Source organism: Bemisia tabaci, chromosome 3 (assembly GCF_918797505.1).
Source record: "Bemisia tabaci chromosome 3, PGI_BMITA_v3".
NCBI classification, from domain to species: Eukaryota; Metazoa; Arthropoda; class Insecta; order Hemiptera; family Aleyrodidae; genus Bemisia; species Bemisia tabaci.
In genome coordinates this window covers 42114817-42130601 of record NC_092795.1, presented here as the reverse complement: position 1 = coordinate 42130601, position 15785 = coordinate 42114817, and the positions used below count along the sequence as shown (strand labels likewise).

The 15785-nt window shown below is 38.5% G+C and overlaps 1 protein-coding gene across 1 annotated transcript; it reads left to right on the top strand.

Annotated features, from left to right (window-relative positions):
• Positions 1 to 6925: 6925 nt before the first annotated feature.
• On the top strand, positions 6926 to 15190 carry LOC109039434 (uncharacterized). Its single transcript, XM_019054908.2, has 6 exons — positions 6926 to 7361; positions 7814 to 7913; positions 8792 to 8927; positions 12005 to 12128; positions 12666 to 12746; positions 13480 to 15190. Exons 2-6 carry the CDS (start codon positions 7814 to 7816, stop codon positions 13744 to 13746), a joined length of 708 nt encoding a protein of 235 aa, XP_018910453.2. The 5' UTR covers positions 6926 to 7361; the 3' UTR covers positions 13747 to 15190.
• Positions 15191 to 15785: the final 595 nt, after the last annotated feature.

Below are 15785 nucleotides of genomic sequence, written 5' to 3'. Positions count from 1 at the left end.
TCATCTTTCTGAGATATCGACGATGAAACCATAAAAAGAAAGAAAATCGCAATCCAATTGAGGCGGTTGTCTATTTTCACTGGCTTTTATTTGTTTTCAAACGGGACCATTGAATATTTGTAAATATCTGTAGAGACTATTTGTTCATACTAAGGGAATTTTCTAAAATTTTCAATTTAAAAACGGTTTTTCATTAGAAGGACATAAGGCAAGGTATTTACAACGCTCTGAATCAAGGCACAAGATTTTCTAGTTTCAATATCGATATCTTTGAAGATTATCTTCTAAAGAATGAAATCTGAAGGAATTGTATATGTAAAACACTAAAATCCTATGCACGTAGCTCCTTTTGATTTAACTCATTTGCAAATGTTCCTCTAAACATAAAAGCGCCCGTACAGTTCCGCTCAACTGGATAAAGCTAGTCTCTGAGTCAACCAACTTAACATGCGGAGGACGTGTTGATGCCAGGACCGGATACAACTACAACCGTGTTCTGTGGATGTCCGCGTTGCCTATCTAAAAATTGAAGGAGTTTTTTATTTTTTGCCCTCTCACCTTATTGCGTGCGTGATGCAGATAGGCAACGCGCATTCATACGTTTCTTTCGAGTCACGGCCACCCTTAAAACGCTTCTGGTTCCGTCATTTTGTGCAACCTCAAGAACTTACATTGTCCTCAACTCGCGACTTCCTCTTTGACAAGCAAGTCAAAAATTCAAGTTATCGGGTAGCATTAATCAGACATATAACCTCCAATTTTCTAAATGATACAAATCATCTGCCATTGCAATGATGAAAGCAAATCTTTCACAGGATGCCATGTTTAATCAGTCTAATTATTAGTCAAATACACTCGCTTTTTCAGCAAAAAAATTCAGATCTTCCTGAAGATGGTTCTCAATGAAGAGACTCCGATTCAAAAACTTCAAACGCATGTTTCATTTTATTTTCATTTTTATTTTTATTTTTTTTTTTTTTGCTTCTTCGCGAGAAACTGAGTATTTAAATAGAGACATAGCTCTCGCTTAGTCACTCACCGATGAACGATTCGGTGAAAATGGGAAAATAGCACATTTCCAAGAGTTTGCTCGGAGAGAATGACCTTGTATAAACATAATTTAAAGACAATAAACTAGAAAATCAATAAAGCTATTTTATTTTGAGTTAGTCTGGGAAATGGTTGTCCTTTGCGAATTTGACTTCAGTTAACGTGCAATCTTTTGCTAATAATCTGATATTCCGAAGATTCGAATAAATTTCAGTTAAATGGTTCAGCTAGATTTTTGAAGGATGTTTGTTTAACACGGTGGATCAATTTATTTTTTAAAAAAGAATGAAATGTACGACAAGGGAACGACTTCTTAAATTTCAGATAAGAAACTAAGGTAAGTACAAAAAAAAGGCTTGATTTGTTAATTGAAATTAAAATTAAGTTGTCTGTCGGAGTTTTTAATATGAGAAAAATACTGAAAAAGAGACTGGAGGAATGATATAATATCCATTGTTTAGCGAAATTTTACAGCCATCCTTAGCTCTGAAGGTATCTCTTCAGACTCTGAATTTAATTTTTCTGTATACTATTTCCGATCGTGAAACTCCTTGTTATAATTATAAGAGAATAGAAGTTTCTGCAACAAAAATTTCGCGTTCCTCCAGTTTGCATCTAAGATAGTGGCATGGATTTATATTTTTAACTGATACATACGAATGTCTTCAAAACAAGATGGATTTCCAGACAATTTCACAGAAACGCAATTATGAGGTAAATGTAATACATAATCAGTCCAGTCAATCTAGCATTTCTTTGGGAAAATCAATATATTGAAGGTTTCTGTGCGGAAACATGTTGCCAATAACACCAGTCAAATACCAGAACCAGGCCCGCCACATCCCATCTCGGGCCCTGGTACCAGTTTTAAGGTCCGGGCCCCAAGCACGGAGAGGGTGGGGGGGGGGGTCCGAGAGGCATCTCCGAGAAATTTCTAAATTAATAAGACTAATCGGACTCATTTTGAAGCTTCCATAAAAAAATTTTCGATCAATTTCTGCGGAATAATTATGTTTTTTTAAGCGTGCCTATAGGGCTCGCTTTTTGAAATCACTCGGATGTACTGTAGTACAGCACACCGATCGACCAATGCTTTTCAAGGGGCGGTCCGAATTTTTTTTCCGTCGGATCCGTTCTTTCGTTTTTGAACTGTTATAGTGTCAAGCCCTGAAGGTCATTCATCGAGAAACCGAATTATTCTGTTACTGGAAACCCTTGAGAACATTTTCCGTTCAAAACCGTATTATTTCATTTGACAGATCCTTCAAAAACCCTTTTTTACGCTAGAGCGATTTGAATCTAGAATATTTTTTCCCGCCGCACTTTAATGAGTGCTTCGTACCCATTGACTATACAACATGAGCCCTATGCATTACTCCATGATAGAATGCCATATCAAAACAGCTGATATTATTAGCTCTTGGTTCAGCGATTCATTCAAGCTCATGTCTCCGAAATTTCAGTTGTTCGGCACGCTTTTCCAACATATTCATGTTGGATGTTTTTTATACTTCCAGCACATATTACTTGCGAATTGTTGTATTCAAAACATGTGGAAAATTTTTATTTTTTTTTTTGGGGGGGGGGGGGGGCATATGATACTATTTTCAGTTCTAAGAGGGCCAGGCCCCCCTGTACTCCCCCTTCGTTTGTCTAGGGCAAGGGAGTTGAGCCATGAGCCATTGAAGTCGAGGATGCCCAGACTGGAGACCCTTAGCATCTGACGACGGAAGAAAATGAAACGCAGTTACTAAAAATATCCCTCTGTACTGAAAATCTTGAAAATAGATAGGAATTTTCTAAGAAGTATACTTCTTTGAAAATTTAAGAAGAATTCTACAGTGCCCCAAGCGTGTTTCTGAAAATCTATTCACCTTTAGCGAAATTTTTAGGGTAAATTTTTCACTTTTTCTTACGAAACAAGGGTTGCATATGAATTCGTAGTGGTTTTTCACGGGTAACACGGGCCCCTCCGGGGCCCGGGCCCCGGTACCAGGGACCCAGTATCCCCCCCCCCCTTGTGGCGGGCCTGACCAGAACAAACTAACAAAATTTTAGCGAAATCGGCTGTCCGCTAAGGCCGTCACCTCGAAAAAAGGCGGGCTGGAGGGCCAAAATACGCCGCCGGCGACCGGTTTTTCGCTGGTATCTAAAAAAAAATCAATTCTACGGGAAAATGTCATCCAATAATATATACAGAGAGCAAAACTTCTTATTAGAAACACTATACATTCATTAATTTGTGAGAACCAACAAAGCAGGATTGCCGGCTCGAGGTGCACTTGTCGGAAATGGCGTGGACCGCGGTAGGTCGCTGGCACCAAGATATTCCAAATTTTCAACAATTATTGAAGCGCACGTTGTGGTGAACGCGCAATGCGTGAAGTATTCATACAGTCTTGTAGGCGCCAATACACTTTTTCGCAATGCGTGAAGTATTCCTGCACTCTTGTAGGCGCTAATATGCTTTTAGCGTCGACGAGTCGAACCATCGCATCGCATCGCGCTTCATCTGTCGCCTAGAGACTCTGATTTGGTGTTCGAGATTTGCTCTTTCCGTTATCTGCTTTTTTCACTCCTGGCCCACTTTTTTTAGAGGTCCAAACGAATGATTCACCTTTAATTACCACGAAAAACATCGAAAATTCGTCGCTTGGCTGACATAAAGGCGTAAACACTCTGCAATAAGCCCTGGCGTCCGCACAGTTTAATGATTTTCCGGACTCATCTCAATGCGTAGTTACGCCCTTCTATCAGCCAGGCGACGAATTGTAGACGGACACGACGGAATTTTGCAGACGATCCAGCTCCTTATTTCCCGCGAACGGCAAAACTCGATTGGACAAAATTGTGCAAATCGGAACCACAGTTGGTGCGGCTCAGCCTAGGAACAACGTATGTACCATTAGGATGTATTTCTACCAAACAGAACTATGTGCATTATGACGTGAGCTCTGTTATGCACGTATTTTTATGGTTCTCAGGGCTCATGTTTTATTTCACATAGTTCTGTTTGGCAGAAATACGTCCATTAAATTCCCTGTGTGCATAGGTGTTTTTACGTATGAGCCGGAAAATGTAGTTCCTAATTGCAAATAAACGAAGTCCAACTACTAGGTGCGTCGCCCGCATCGTCATCGGTCGTAACGGATCTCGTGTCTTATTTCGTCGCTCCCCTGACAAAAGAGTGTATATCAATTTCCACGTGAGCCTTGTTTTTCATATGAATCCCTGCTTTCTGGGGCTCATGCGTGAATCGAGATACGCCCTTATGTCGGAGCTACGACGATTTGCCACCATTATCAAACCTCCCAAAACCGATCCGTGTCGAAGTGCAACTTTGATAGGAAAATCATGCGCAATTTTAAAGGTTCATCAATGAGTTCTGGCCCCATTTTTCAACTCTTCAACCACATCTGAAATTCCTCCTCAGTTTGGCCAGGCCAATGCATTCGGAGCACCTGGCGCGGTTGGACGTCGTAAAAATTAATGGAGCCAATTTGCGGCTTCGCCCGTAAAATCCGCAGCTTCCTCATCCGTCGATGCGTACGCGCTCTTTCATTGACTCATTTCTACCGTAAAGCCTAGATGTTGCCATATTTCACTAAAATAACATTTTTTAACGATGTAAATTTCATTTCAACATTTTCCTCGAGAACTCTGTCAATTTCGAATGTGAAAATAGCCATCTGGTTCTGCAAGGGTGAAAATTCCATAAACGCCAAGAATATTTCGCGACAGTAGGTATAGGTGATTAGGTCAGGCAGGATGTGCCTTATGGTGGAAATTAAAATAATTGTTCATTACAAAGGAAAACTCTGTTTGAGGTCGAGACACGGCTGGATTAAGGGGTTGGCCACATGGGCCGTGGCCAATGGCGGCAAATTTAGGGGGCGGCAAATTTTGCAATTTTTTTATATGAAGGTATAAAAAAATCGGATTCAGAAAAAAAATTATCAATGAGAAAAGGGGGCAAAATCTCTCTTTCCTGAGAGTATAGTAATTTCTACTTTTGTCGTTTTTCGGTGATACAAGAGACAGTATCTTTAATTAGTCGAGTTAAGAGAGGAACTAAACACGCAATTTGGCATGGAGGTTAGCGCAGAGATGAATGATTACGAGGACTTGAGATAAAAAGGACAAGCCCTCGGCGCGGCGGTCGGCATGTAACACATATTGGCGCCTACAAGACTGAATGAATACTTCACGCATTGCGCCAAACACAGTGCGATCAGTGCGGCGCAGCGGCGGAAGTTAAAATTATTATACCACAGTTATGTTTGTTCTTTCATAATTTTTTGGTTCATTTCTTATAAATGGAGGAGCAGCTCGTGCAATTTTGCTAGTAGTGTTGACAGGGCTTTCGCAAAAAATGTATCCAACACGAGTAGGTAAACGCGTCTTATGCACCCCTCCGCCTCCCCCTACGGCACGGCACGTTCACTTGATGGTTTTTATTAATGTTTCAAAACGAATGAGAGGGGGGCGGCAAAATACAGACGGCCGATGTGATGTAATGAATTTCAAAATTTTTGGCAAAAATTTTCCACCATTGTTTCATCCGGCAATGGTTGCATGATGTCAATCTGAACTGAACGATCTGAACTTTCATCTTTTGAAGATCGACTGATGATACATAATACCGTAAAACTGACGTGTGCATTTTCTAAACAAAATCATTCTATACCAGGCAGGCGAAAGAGACGCCTTTACAGCTTCAATAAAGCTCAGCCCGCTCGTCTTCACTGTGATCATATGAGCTGTTCATGCTTTCATATTTTTGTTCTAATCCATGACCAGTTTCTCAAGTGCGCGCCTCGTGTCTTGAATCGCGAAATATGAGCCTTGTTTGTCTGTTTCACCCTAGCTTCTTTCATGGATATTCTGACGGATTCAGTGTGATTCATATGCCCGACTAATTACGCACCTACAAACAAGGACAACCCCCATGTAAAAAATTATAGGCAAGAGAAAGTGATCAATTTTCGTTCATCCCATTTTCAAAACATAATGCACGTATATAAATTTTTTTAAATACATATATTGGTAACGCACACTCTAACTTTTTAGACGAGTCGTTGTTTTGAGCTTAGTGTCTGGGAGTAAAGTATTTATGAAAGAGCTTTTCTCTTAGCCGCATTTTCATCATTCAATGGACCAAGTTCCGTCAATTTTCAAAATTAATAAATTCTTGGATGGACAAAGACTTTGCTGAACCCTCGAAGATGTGCGATTAGTCATGAAATTTGAAGATCGGCTCGATGATTTGGAAAACATGTCTTTTTTTTATCACTTGACTTTTTCTGCTACGAGACCTGTTCAATTCTGCGAATACGCAAGTATGCCACTTATTTCAGCTATTTAGCGTAAGCGGAGACCAATATATCACTGCATGATTACAATAAAAATCAAATATACACAGAGGAAAAATACTATGTTAATATGAACCTTAAGTAATTACCGTGTTGCATATGGACCGTTCTATTCAGTTCAACCGTGCTTTGGTTTTAGGAATCTAATCCTCGGTGCAAGCAACCGAGCTTTCAAACCGAACTGAAGTATAGGAAAAGTTCGGTTTGAATAAACCGACGAAACGGTTCCTTTAACCGAGAGTAAAGTTACACGAACCGAATAGTATGGCTGAAACACAACATTGTATTTACAGTTCACTTGGCCGCACTTTTTTTCTCAAAGTAAAAAGGCTACAGTTATGAGGGAATTATCAGATACCTTCTCAGGGCTTCTTCCGCAATGAACTTTTGTGGAGTGATTTCTTGTTGACAATTATCATCAGGTATTTTGCGCGTGGAAATCCGCTGACTTTTCAACGGAAGCTGGCAATACTGACCCCATCTGGTTGGGGAGCTAAACGCAGATGCGCGATCAGTTGATCAGTAATCTGTTTATTACCGAATCAGCAGCGTCAGTCGGGAATCAGCCGTATAAAACGAGCCGCGGCCTAGAGACGAGCTTCATGTACCTCGTTCCTAATCGGTCATCCTTTTAGCCTCACTTTTGCAACATCAGAAAAAGTTATAAAATTTCACGGATTTTGATTGTTTTGTGCTCCGCCTGACATTTTTATTGTCTTAACCGCGTGATAAAGTCCGGATTTTAACACACTCCCTCTTGATACTTTTGAATTGTCAGTTCCTTCATGTTAATTCCAGAGTTCACAATGATATGTTAGTCGATACGTTCGTCAAAATTCAGCCGAAACTTTGAATCATTTATTGGATAGTCTATCACACTTAAAATCAGGGTCAAATATAACGAGTGCTAGTGACCTGATTGATTTAAAACAATTTCAGGTAAGATGATGAAGCTAAACCATGTGATAGTAATTTTTTCCCGTCGGATTCATTTCATAGAACCAATAAAAGAACACGCATTTAATTGAAAATTTACCGGCTGTAATTTATTTTTTCCAAGAAGCAAAGGCACGGAAAATATTAAGTGACTTCATTTTTATAGCCTAATCACAAGCAATCATAAGGGAAGGAAAGATAAAGAACCTTTGGCTGCTATTGGTGGGAAAAGAATTGGAGTTCAACGGCGTAGAGTACACAAGTAAATGATAGTATCACAGAGCTTGTTTCAACCAGAGACTTTCTAAGTAATATCTGATTCATGATTTTGAACTCGAATTTTAAGCTTATAACTTTGATTCGATAAATACATTTCTAAGACCAATTTTTTCTTTACGGATATATTTTTGCGTGGCAAACAGAAATAAACTCTGTAAATTTTTTTGATATTTCAGATGGCTTGCAAGATTTTTCTCTTGGGTATCATCGGAGTTGCCGCCTCTACCACTCATCGAAAAGTCATGATCCGGATGCCAAAACAAATGAAGAATACAGGTAATTGGGTGGATCCTCATTTTAATCTGATACACTGTTTTAAAACAAGGAACCTGGAACATTCTTAGAATGTAGTATTTGACTCAAAATGGGTTTTGCAGCGGCTAAAAATAATTTAGCCAAAAGTATGCAGTTGGATTGCATTTATAAAACTTTACGCAACACAGTAATTTTACATAGAGATCGGTCTCAAAAAATACGGTTGACGCATAATTTCGGAAACTCTTTGAGAGGAACAACGGTGGTCTTTGGAGAGAAATCTTGCCGCGAAGGAGGCGCCAACTTAAAAATTCACAGATAACCAGGGTAAAATTTGTGGATACACATTTCTCAATAGAATTTCACGCGGTAATCAGCGAGAACATTGAACATTTCCGAGTCTAAATTTTTTTCTGAACTCGAGTCATATTGAGGGCAAGTCAATTTTAGTTTGCATCATAATAAAGTCCATCTCCCAGTAAGTTGACATTTTTTTGGCAATTTTACGCGCACTTTTGTACCAAGGGAGGAGGGACATTTTGGAAACACCAAATTTTCGTTTTTTACCGAGTTTAGAAGTTCATGGTCAACTTCAAAGTTAGCGGACACCCCCCCCCCCCCCCCACCCTTCCGCGGAAATTTTGAAATTGCAGATTTTTATGCTCGCATTTTTAATTTCTCTTTCTTAAGTTGATTATACAATTGTTGACAATGTGTGACGTCTTTTGCGGGAATCAAAATGTTACCCCGTGCAGTAGTCCGTAATTCCATGTCGATCTTATAATTTACGATAGAATAGCGACTGCGAAGTTGTAGAAACGGAAACTTAAAGAGTAGAGAATATCACACAACGAAAATTTTATCGGCTAGAATTTGATATTACGCTGTTTTGATTTCAGAGATGAAGGAGGCAATGTCCAATGACCCACAAATGCCCACAATGAGTCAACCGAAAGACCAGAGTCCAGAACAAAGCAGAGTTGCGGTAGGAAACGAAGACACAGGAAAAGGAAACGGAAAAGGGGAGTACTTTATGTGAGTTGAATGGATTGCATTTAAGTGCGTCACGTCATGTAACTGTAGATACGATACTCCTGATATTCCATTAACGTCAATATTAATTGAGTTATGTGATATTTCTTTCTCCTCGTATGGGGAACTATGTTGTGATGAAATATCAAGACGTGGAGGTTTCATTGGGTGAAAATCTCCCTGCGCAGCTCAAACAAAAGATATTGAAATGAAATACATACATATATTACTACTTACTACTGGCGCTACAGCCCGGGGTGGGCTTTGGCCTCCAAGACAACGCGCCTCCATCCTGTTCTGTCCATGGTCTTTTCCTTCCATCCTGATACGTTCATTACTCTAAGATCTTTCTCTACTTCATCTTGCCATCTCAGCCCTGGCCTTCCTCTCTTTCTTTTCGATAGAACTTTGGCTTTCATGATTTTCTTTGGCATTCTTTCCTCCTTCATTCTGCTAACGTGCCCTAGCCATTGAATTCTTTGCGATTTGATGAATCGAACTATATCTTCTTGTTCCAGTATCTTGTCGATTTCGCCGTTGTTTCGAATTCTCCATTCTCCATTTTCTTTGATGGCTCCAAAGATCCTTCTTATGATTTTTCTCTCAAATCTTCGCAGCATGCTCTTGTCATTCTCTGTCATAGTCCATGTTTCTCCGCCATATGTAACAATTGGTCTAATAAGGGTCTTATATATTTGTAACTTGGTCTTCCGAGATATCAGTCTGCTTTTGATTAGCTTCAAGTTGGCATAATATGCTGCATTACCTGTTTGTATTCTATCTTTAATTGACGTAGTTGTTCTGGCTTCATTATCGATTAGGTTTCCCAGATACTTGATTTAATTGGTTCAACATATATAGGTCGCTTTATAGGACTCCCTCGCGCTCTACGACTCCTAACCTCCACTGCTCTCTATCGAACCACAAGCCTTGGAGCCATTGAGCCATTGAGCACCTTAACATTCTGCTTTAATCCCCTCCCTAAAACCACTCATTGAAATGAAATTCCAATTGAGAAAATTTACGGTAAAATCCAGTTTAAAATAAATACACTTAAACCTGATTGAAAATGTATTCAACGAGATTTGAGGGTATTACACTTTTACCGAATTTGACTACGTCCTAACCCCTTCCTTTTACATTTCCGTCTTATATTATCTTACGTGCTACATTTCAACTATCGGAACGTTCATTAATTATGGCAACGATGTTAAGTACGATGGAACGGGAACATTTTTTACTTCGGAACCGTCTGTGGCTGGTTAGAAGTATTCCTACAGTGTAAAAATGATGAAGAATCGTCCAAATCGCATAAAAGATTTTCAATTCTATGAGGTTCTGAATTGAGCATTTTCATTTTCCTCTAATTGCACCATTTTTTGTCAAATTCATCTTTTTATTTTTTATGAACAGAATATTTGCGTAACAGCTAGTGAGCATGCATACGAAATGAGGGGTTCTCTCAAAATTTAACTCTATTACCTCAAATTGAGGTTCCAAAATTCATTCGAATAGTTAAGAACTCACAACTGTAACGAGTTGCACGCATTGCAAATCGCGTATTTGACTGATCGAAGTGGCATGTGGGGCACACAGGATTGCCACTAAAGTTCTAAAACTTATTTCACGGACACAAGTATTTAAAAATTTTCACGTGATTAGCAGTTTTCCTAAAACAAGTTTTACAAATCATCCTTCCCTCCCGCAATTTTGCCCCAGTCGCAGCCATAATGAGACGACATGTGGCAAAATATGATTTTCGCCTGGAACTTAAATTGGCGAAAATTGTTCTTTGCATGTAAGCAGAGAACTATTGCATGAAACTTAGGATCTAAAACTCTCTTTTGTGGTTCAACAAGAGCAAATTTTTGAATGATAAGGTCTCCGATTCTCCCTGCGTCAAGCAACTCATGTTTATCGGCACGCCTACTTTTGTGCATCGGCGTTAAAGTCTCCGAAGTGATCGCTGCATTTTGCCGTCTTGCAATCACTCGTATGTTGCAGCATGATCGAATTAAAATCAACACTAGTGTCTCCATGCGTCGAGGAACCTGCGTTTAATAGCACGCTTGCTTTTCTATACCAGCGTTAAAGTCTCTGAGGCGATTCCTGTCTGTTGATCCAATTTTAAAAAACCTCGGTTGAAATTAAAGCTAAATGTACACTGAATTCAAAGGTGCAATAAATCAGCAATTTTCCATCATTAGTGTTCCTCGAAAAAATTAACAGAATACCTCAGTAGACGACACCCGTATTTTAAGAAATGACGCTTGAGATTCGTGTTTTAGTTGTTGAAGTCGATACTTTACGTGATTTGAAGATTAATCTTCCAGCTATTAAGCGAACAGTAAGTTAAGCTTAGGAATGTTACTTGATTATTTTCTTTCAAACAATAATGAAACAAGGAGCAAAGTCTTACGACGTTTAGGAGTTACACATTTTTTTAATTAATCCATTGATTTTTAAAACAAAACATGTATAATGCCTCTGACGTTTTATTATACGTGTGTTGGTGACAAATAAAAATATCCTCGCTAAAATGTTGCAAGAATCTTTAATGCCATGTTCGTCATTCCAAACCGAAATATGTCACATCTCGTCACTCCTGTAACGAATGGGCGTACTTAGTTTCGATGGGAGTCCTGAAAAATATAGTTATATACGGACTACAGAATTTGTCTCAAAATGCAGTTACGCCCTTACGCCAGGACAGTGGCGATTCTTGAAAAGTGGCATCACTGTCTTCTTCCTTTTAAATATATGTAAAACAATCGATTCTTAGTTAGGTACCTTGATTCACCAAAAATCGATATTTTCAATGGATTAGATGAAGAAAAAACAGTGCTGCCAACTTGCAAAATCGTCACTGCGTCAGGAGAGCGATGAATTTCTATGGTACAAGCGTTGTTGTTTCATTTTCTGAAAAGTACACAAAAAGAGCATCGAAAGATCAACAGATTCCGCATTTTACAAAATCCAGAATGCAGTCCAAAAATCACTAGTTTCAAACTTTTAATCCCTCTTATTTTTATGCAAAACTCTGCCTTAGAGATATTAATTTTACTTTATCATTCTTTTAGGGATGTGTATTCTCTTGAGACTGGCCCGGAGCAGCTAGAATTCGGGCATGTCTTGGAAGATCCGAATGAATGGGAGCAACGCTATGAGCGAAAAGACCATGAAAATAACAGATTTCAAGGAAAGGTATGAGTTCAATGAGTATACAAGCATGACATGCCATTTTTAAGGTAGTTTGTCCCTTAGGATTTATGATTTACAAAAGGGAGCCTGGAGGAGAGGTTATAATAAAGCTCCCGTTTAAAAAAAAAAAACTCCTTATACTGGCATATAGATAAATAGGAATAAGGCAGCATGTCAAACATTGAAATAGATGCTGCGGTCTATGAAAGCAATTATAGTTGAATCCATAAGATGCACTTTTTGTGCCATTTCAAAGTGAAGGGAATTTTCTCGATCATGGACAAATTCAACGGCACCCACCTTGGTCCGCCAAATATAGGACATTCTATGCATAAAATTTCCCGTTGATTAAATATCATACCATATGCTGAAAGATTCACATCTAACTTAAAATTTGTATTTTTCTACGAGAAGGTAAAATAACTCAATTTATGGGAAGATTATACATTAATCGATCAAGAACTAATTTCGACAAAATGTATCTCTCGATTACACAGAAGACGCGCAAATCATTAATCAACTGCATGTCTTTAATTTTAGGTGAGATGGGGTGACAAACGAGGAAGCTACGGCGAACACTATTGGGACTTTAATCATGGTGGCCATGACAAAGAACAACCGGTAAGATTTAATTTTTTCGTCCCGGCATTTTAAGCATAAAATGAAGATAAAAAAGTACAATTTTCTCGATAGCAACCATCAATGTCATGTAAATCTTGTCAGGTTTCAATCGTCTTGAGTGAATATTAGAACCGAGCAACCAAGTACGCAAAATGAAACTGATGAGTATTGTCCGAAATAGCACGAAAGAGCAATGAAAATGAGATAAAGCATGTGTCCTTAAACTATACTTAAACATAAATAAAATTAAAACTAAAAATAGATCACAATTTACCATTGAAAAACTCAATTTTTTTACTTAAGTTCATCATCTCTTCAAATCGGCCGCAAAAGAGAAAATGTCGCAAAATTACCCTGTAAAATGAGGCTGCTGTTCAAATGGTGGATGACTTTTAAAGTTACAATAATTATCACTACATAAAACCCAAGAGTGCCTTATTTTTATCGATAATGACTGCTGAGTATTGCTTGATTAAAGCGGTATATTAATTAAGTGCTGAAATAATTGCATGTTTTAAATAACTTCTGAAGCATGCAGCTCAGGATCGGAATTTTATTCAGATGTGCTCAAAGTGGCCACTTTTTTGATAGGTTGATCTTGAAAAGGGGGGGGGGGAGGTTAAGACGTAGATCAGAATTTACCCGAAGAATTTGATCCGCAACTTTGTCGAGTGCAAAGGTCATGTGAGAACTGTCACAATACTGAAGAAATATTTTTGATTGAATGTTTTAGGAGATGGCCTCCGAGTCGCAAAAGGAACCGCAGATGATGAAGATGAGTGAAACGAAGAGGAGCCATGACCACGCAATGCCGCAACCTCCAACCAAAAACCACCGAATGAACCAGAGAGCGGCCACGGTTAAACCCGATGTCAACGAACGCGTCAAGCGCCACAAAAAAATCCAACTCCCGAAATTGGTGTTCGACACTGAGACATGGACAGTCATCGATGAGAATACCGACCAACACTTCTTTCTCCAACCTATCGTTAATCCATAGTTCCTTGAATCCATGCTCATCGAGAGATTCCCACTTGAATTAAAATGCGGTACTTCCATTAGATATTTTCCGGGAAGAAATTCTAGTCTCTTAAAAAGTAATTTATTTTAAATAAACTGGAATCGATTTCTAGGATTTTTTTCCAAATTTGGAAGTTACTTAGTTGTGTTCCTTAGTTAAACCTTTTATTAAGGTCGAATGATAGGGAGGCGGGGAAAAGATTCAGTTGAATTCAAAGAAGGATAACCTAACTCATAATAACTTTATCGTTGTATTTGTCGTCAAAACATCTGGCCAAATTAATACAGCCATTTCTTCTGATTTCGTAATGTTCTAATTTTCTAATTTTAACCGTTTGTTCAGTTTCTCTGAAGTTGCGAAGAAGGACCCCTCTTAAGATTCAGCCCAATGTCATTGAAAACTCGTCAACATTTGCTTACAAACGCGGATCCACAAACCTCTAACGAAGGGGGTGGAAAGGGGATCCGGGGGGACTTTCCTCCGAAAATTGAAGAAATTTTAAAGTATTTAACGTGCAATTTGAGTCAATTTCGTCATGAATTATTTCCAAATATAAGAGTCCTTCCCTCCTCTTTCGTCCGTTTCTTCCCTTTTTCTTGTATCTTCCGTCCCTTTTTCTTCCTCCTTTTTTCTGGCCAAACGGGATGACGTACATCCCCTACGCCTCCCCCTCCCCCGGTCCACCTACGGTCACTCGATATGATTAAAATTGTTTAGTTTGATGACAAATTATTATCGATTGGGATACATGCATTTTAGTATTTTGAACCTAAGATTGATTTAGTGCAATTATTTAGGGTTGAAAATTGTAACCTGCGGGACGTCATAAATTTCCCCTTAATTTATAATTTCATCAAAATCCGTTGATTGAAGCTGTGCTCTTGATGGATGAGAAACAATAACAATAGAATAATTATTAATAAGCCAATAACTGTTGGAATTTTATTTATTCAAGCTATCTAGACGGTACTTTTTTGACTTTTCTATAATGTTTTTATTGTTCAGGAAGGACACCGTTTCCTTTTGTATTGAACTGAATTAGCACCTCAACGCCATGAAAAATGTGTCAAAACAGACTATTTCTTTTGCTTATAAAATATAAGCTCATATATAACTTATATAAAATAAAAGTTAAATGCCTTACAGACTATAGCCATCCTACATCATATGTCATAAAAAGAAATAATATAAGCTCAGTTTATCCAAATAAATTTTCCAGCCATTTTTGAAATTTTTGTCGCGTATTTTTGTAAGTCTATTCTTAATAAAATGGTTCTTTTATTAAAGACACTTTTGCATTTTGACCCTCTTTCTCCCTCTCTTAGTGCCCGTATATTCCATGGAAAACCAGCAAAATAGAATAGGAATTGTAATCCACAAATGTCCGCCAAAAGTCATCCAACAATTTTTCTTGTGCGCTATTGTTAATTGATAATACGTTACGTAGAATTTTTTAAGCCATCTCGCATGGCACGCGCTAAAAAAGTCAGTTGCGGCTTTTTGTACCTCTCTGCTCCACATTTTACGAATCGGAGGAAGACTCCACTTGAGACTTTGCACAGTAGAGACGCGATAATCACCAAAGGCAACGAAAAGCCGGAGAGCCTTCAATTTTTGTCAATGCAACACGTGTGTCCATCGAGCACGAATAGTTGTATCTGAATTTTACAAACACTATTGCATTCGCACCGCATCCGAAAAACTAAAAAGCCTCGCATACAAGCGTCGTTTTAGTCTATTAATGGTGACAATGGACATTTCTTTAATCTGTTTTTTATCGTGAAAAAGGACAATAAATATAACACTACGGAATTATTGAATTTTAAATATATATTTCAAAGTGCAGTGGTTCGTAAAAATAAATTTACCTCGTCTAGTTTCTGCAACTTCCCTCTGCATCACCATAGATCTGAGGATTGTTGGAAGCTCTTCCAGTTGTACAAGGCAAAAGAGTAAAGAGAGGCTAAAACAAATTTGGAAAATAGGAGTCTCATTTTTATGATTCGCAGCACAGTTTA

Bases quoted from the DNA above. Each gene is read 5' to 3' on its own strand.
- LOC109039434 (XM_019054908.2), top strand. From the start codon at position 7,814: ATGGCTTGCAAGATTTTTCTCTTGGGTATCATCGGAGTTGCCGCCTCT. The intron at 7,914-8,791 runs GTAATTGGGTGG...TTTTGATTTCAG, and splicing joins AAAACAAATGAAGAATACAG to AGATGAAGGAGGCAATGTCC. The intron at 12,129-12,665 runs GTATGAGTTCAA...CTTTAATTTTAG, and splicing joins ATAACAGATTTCAAGGAAAG to GTGAGATGGGGTGACAAACG.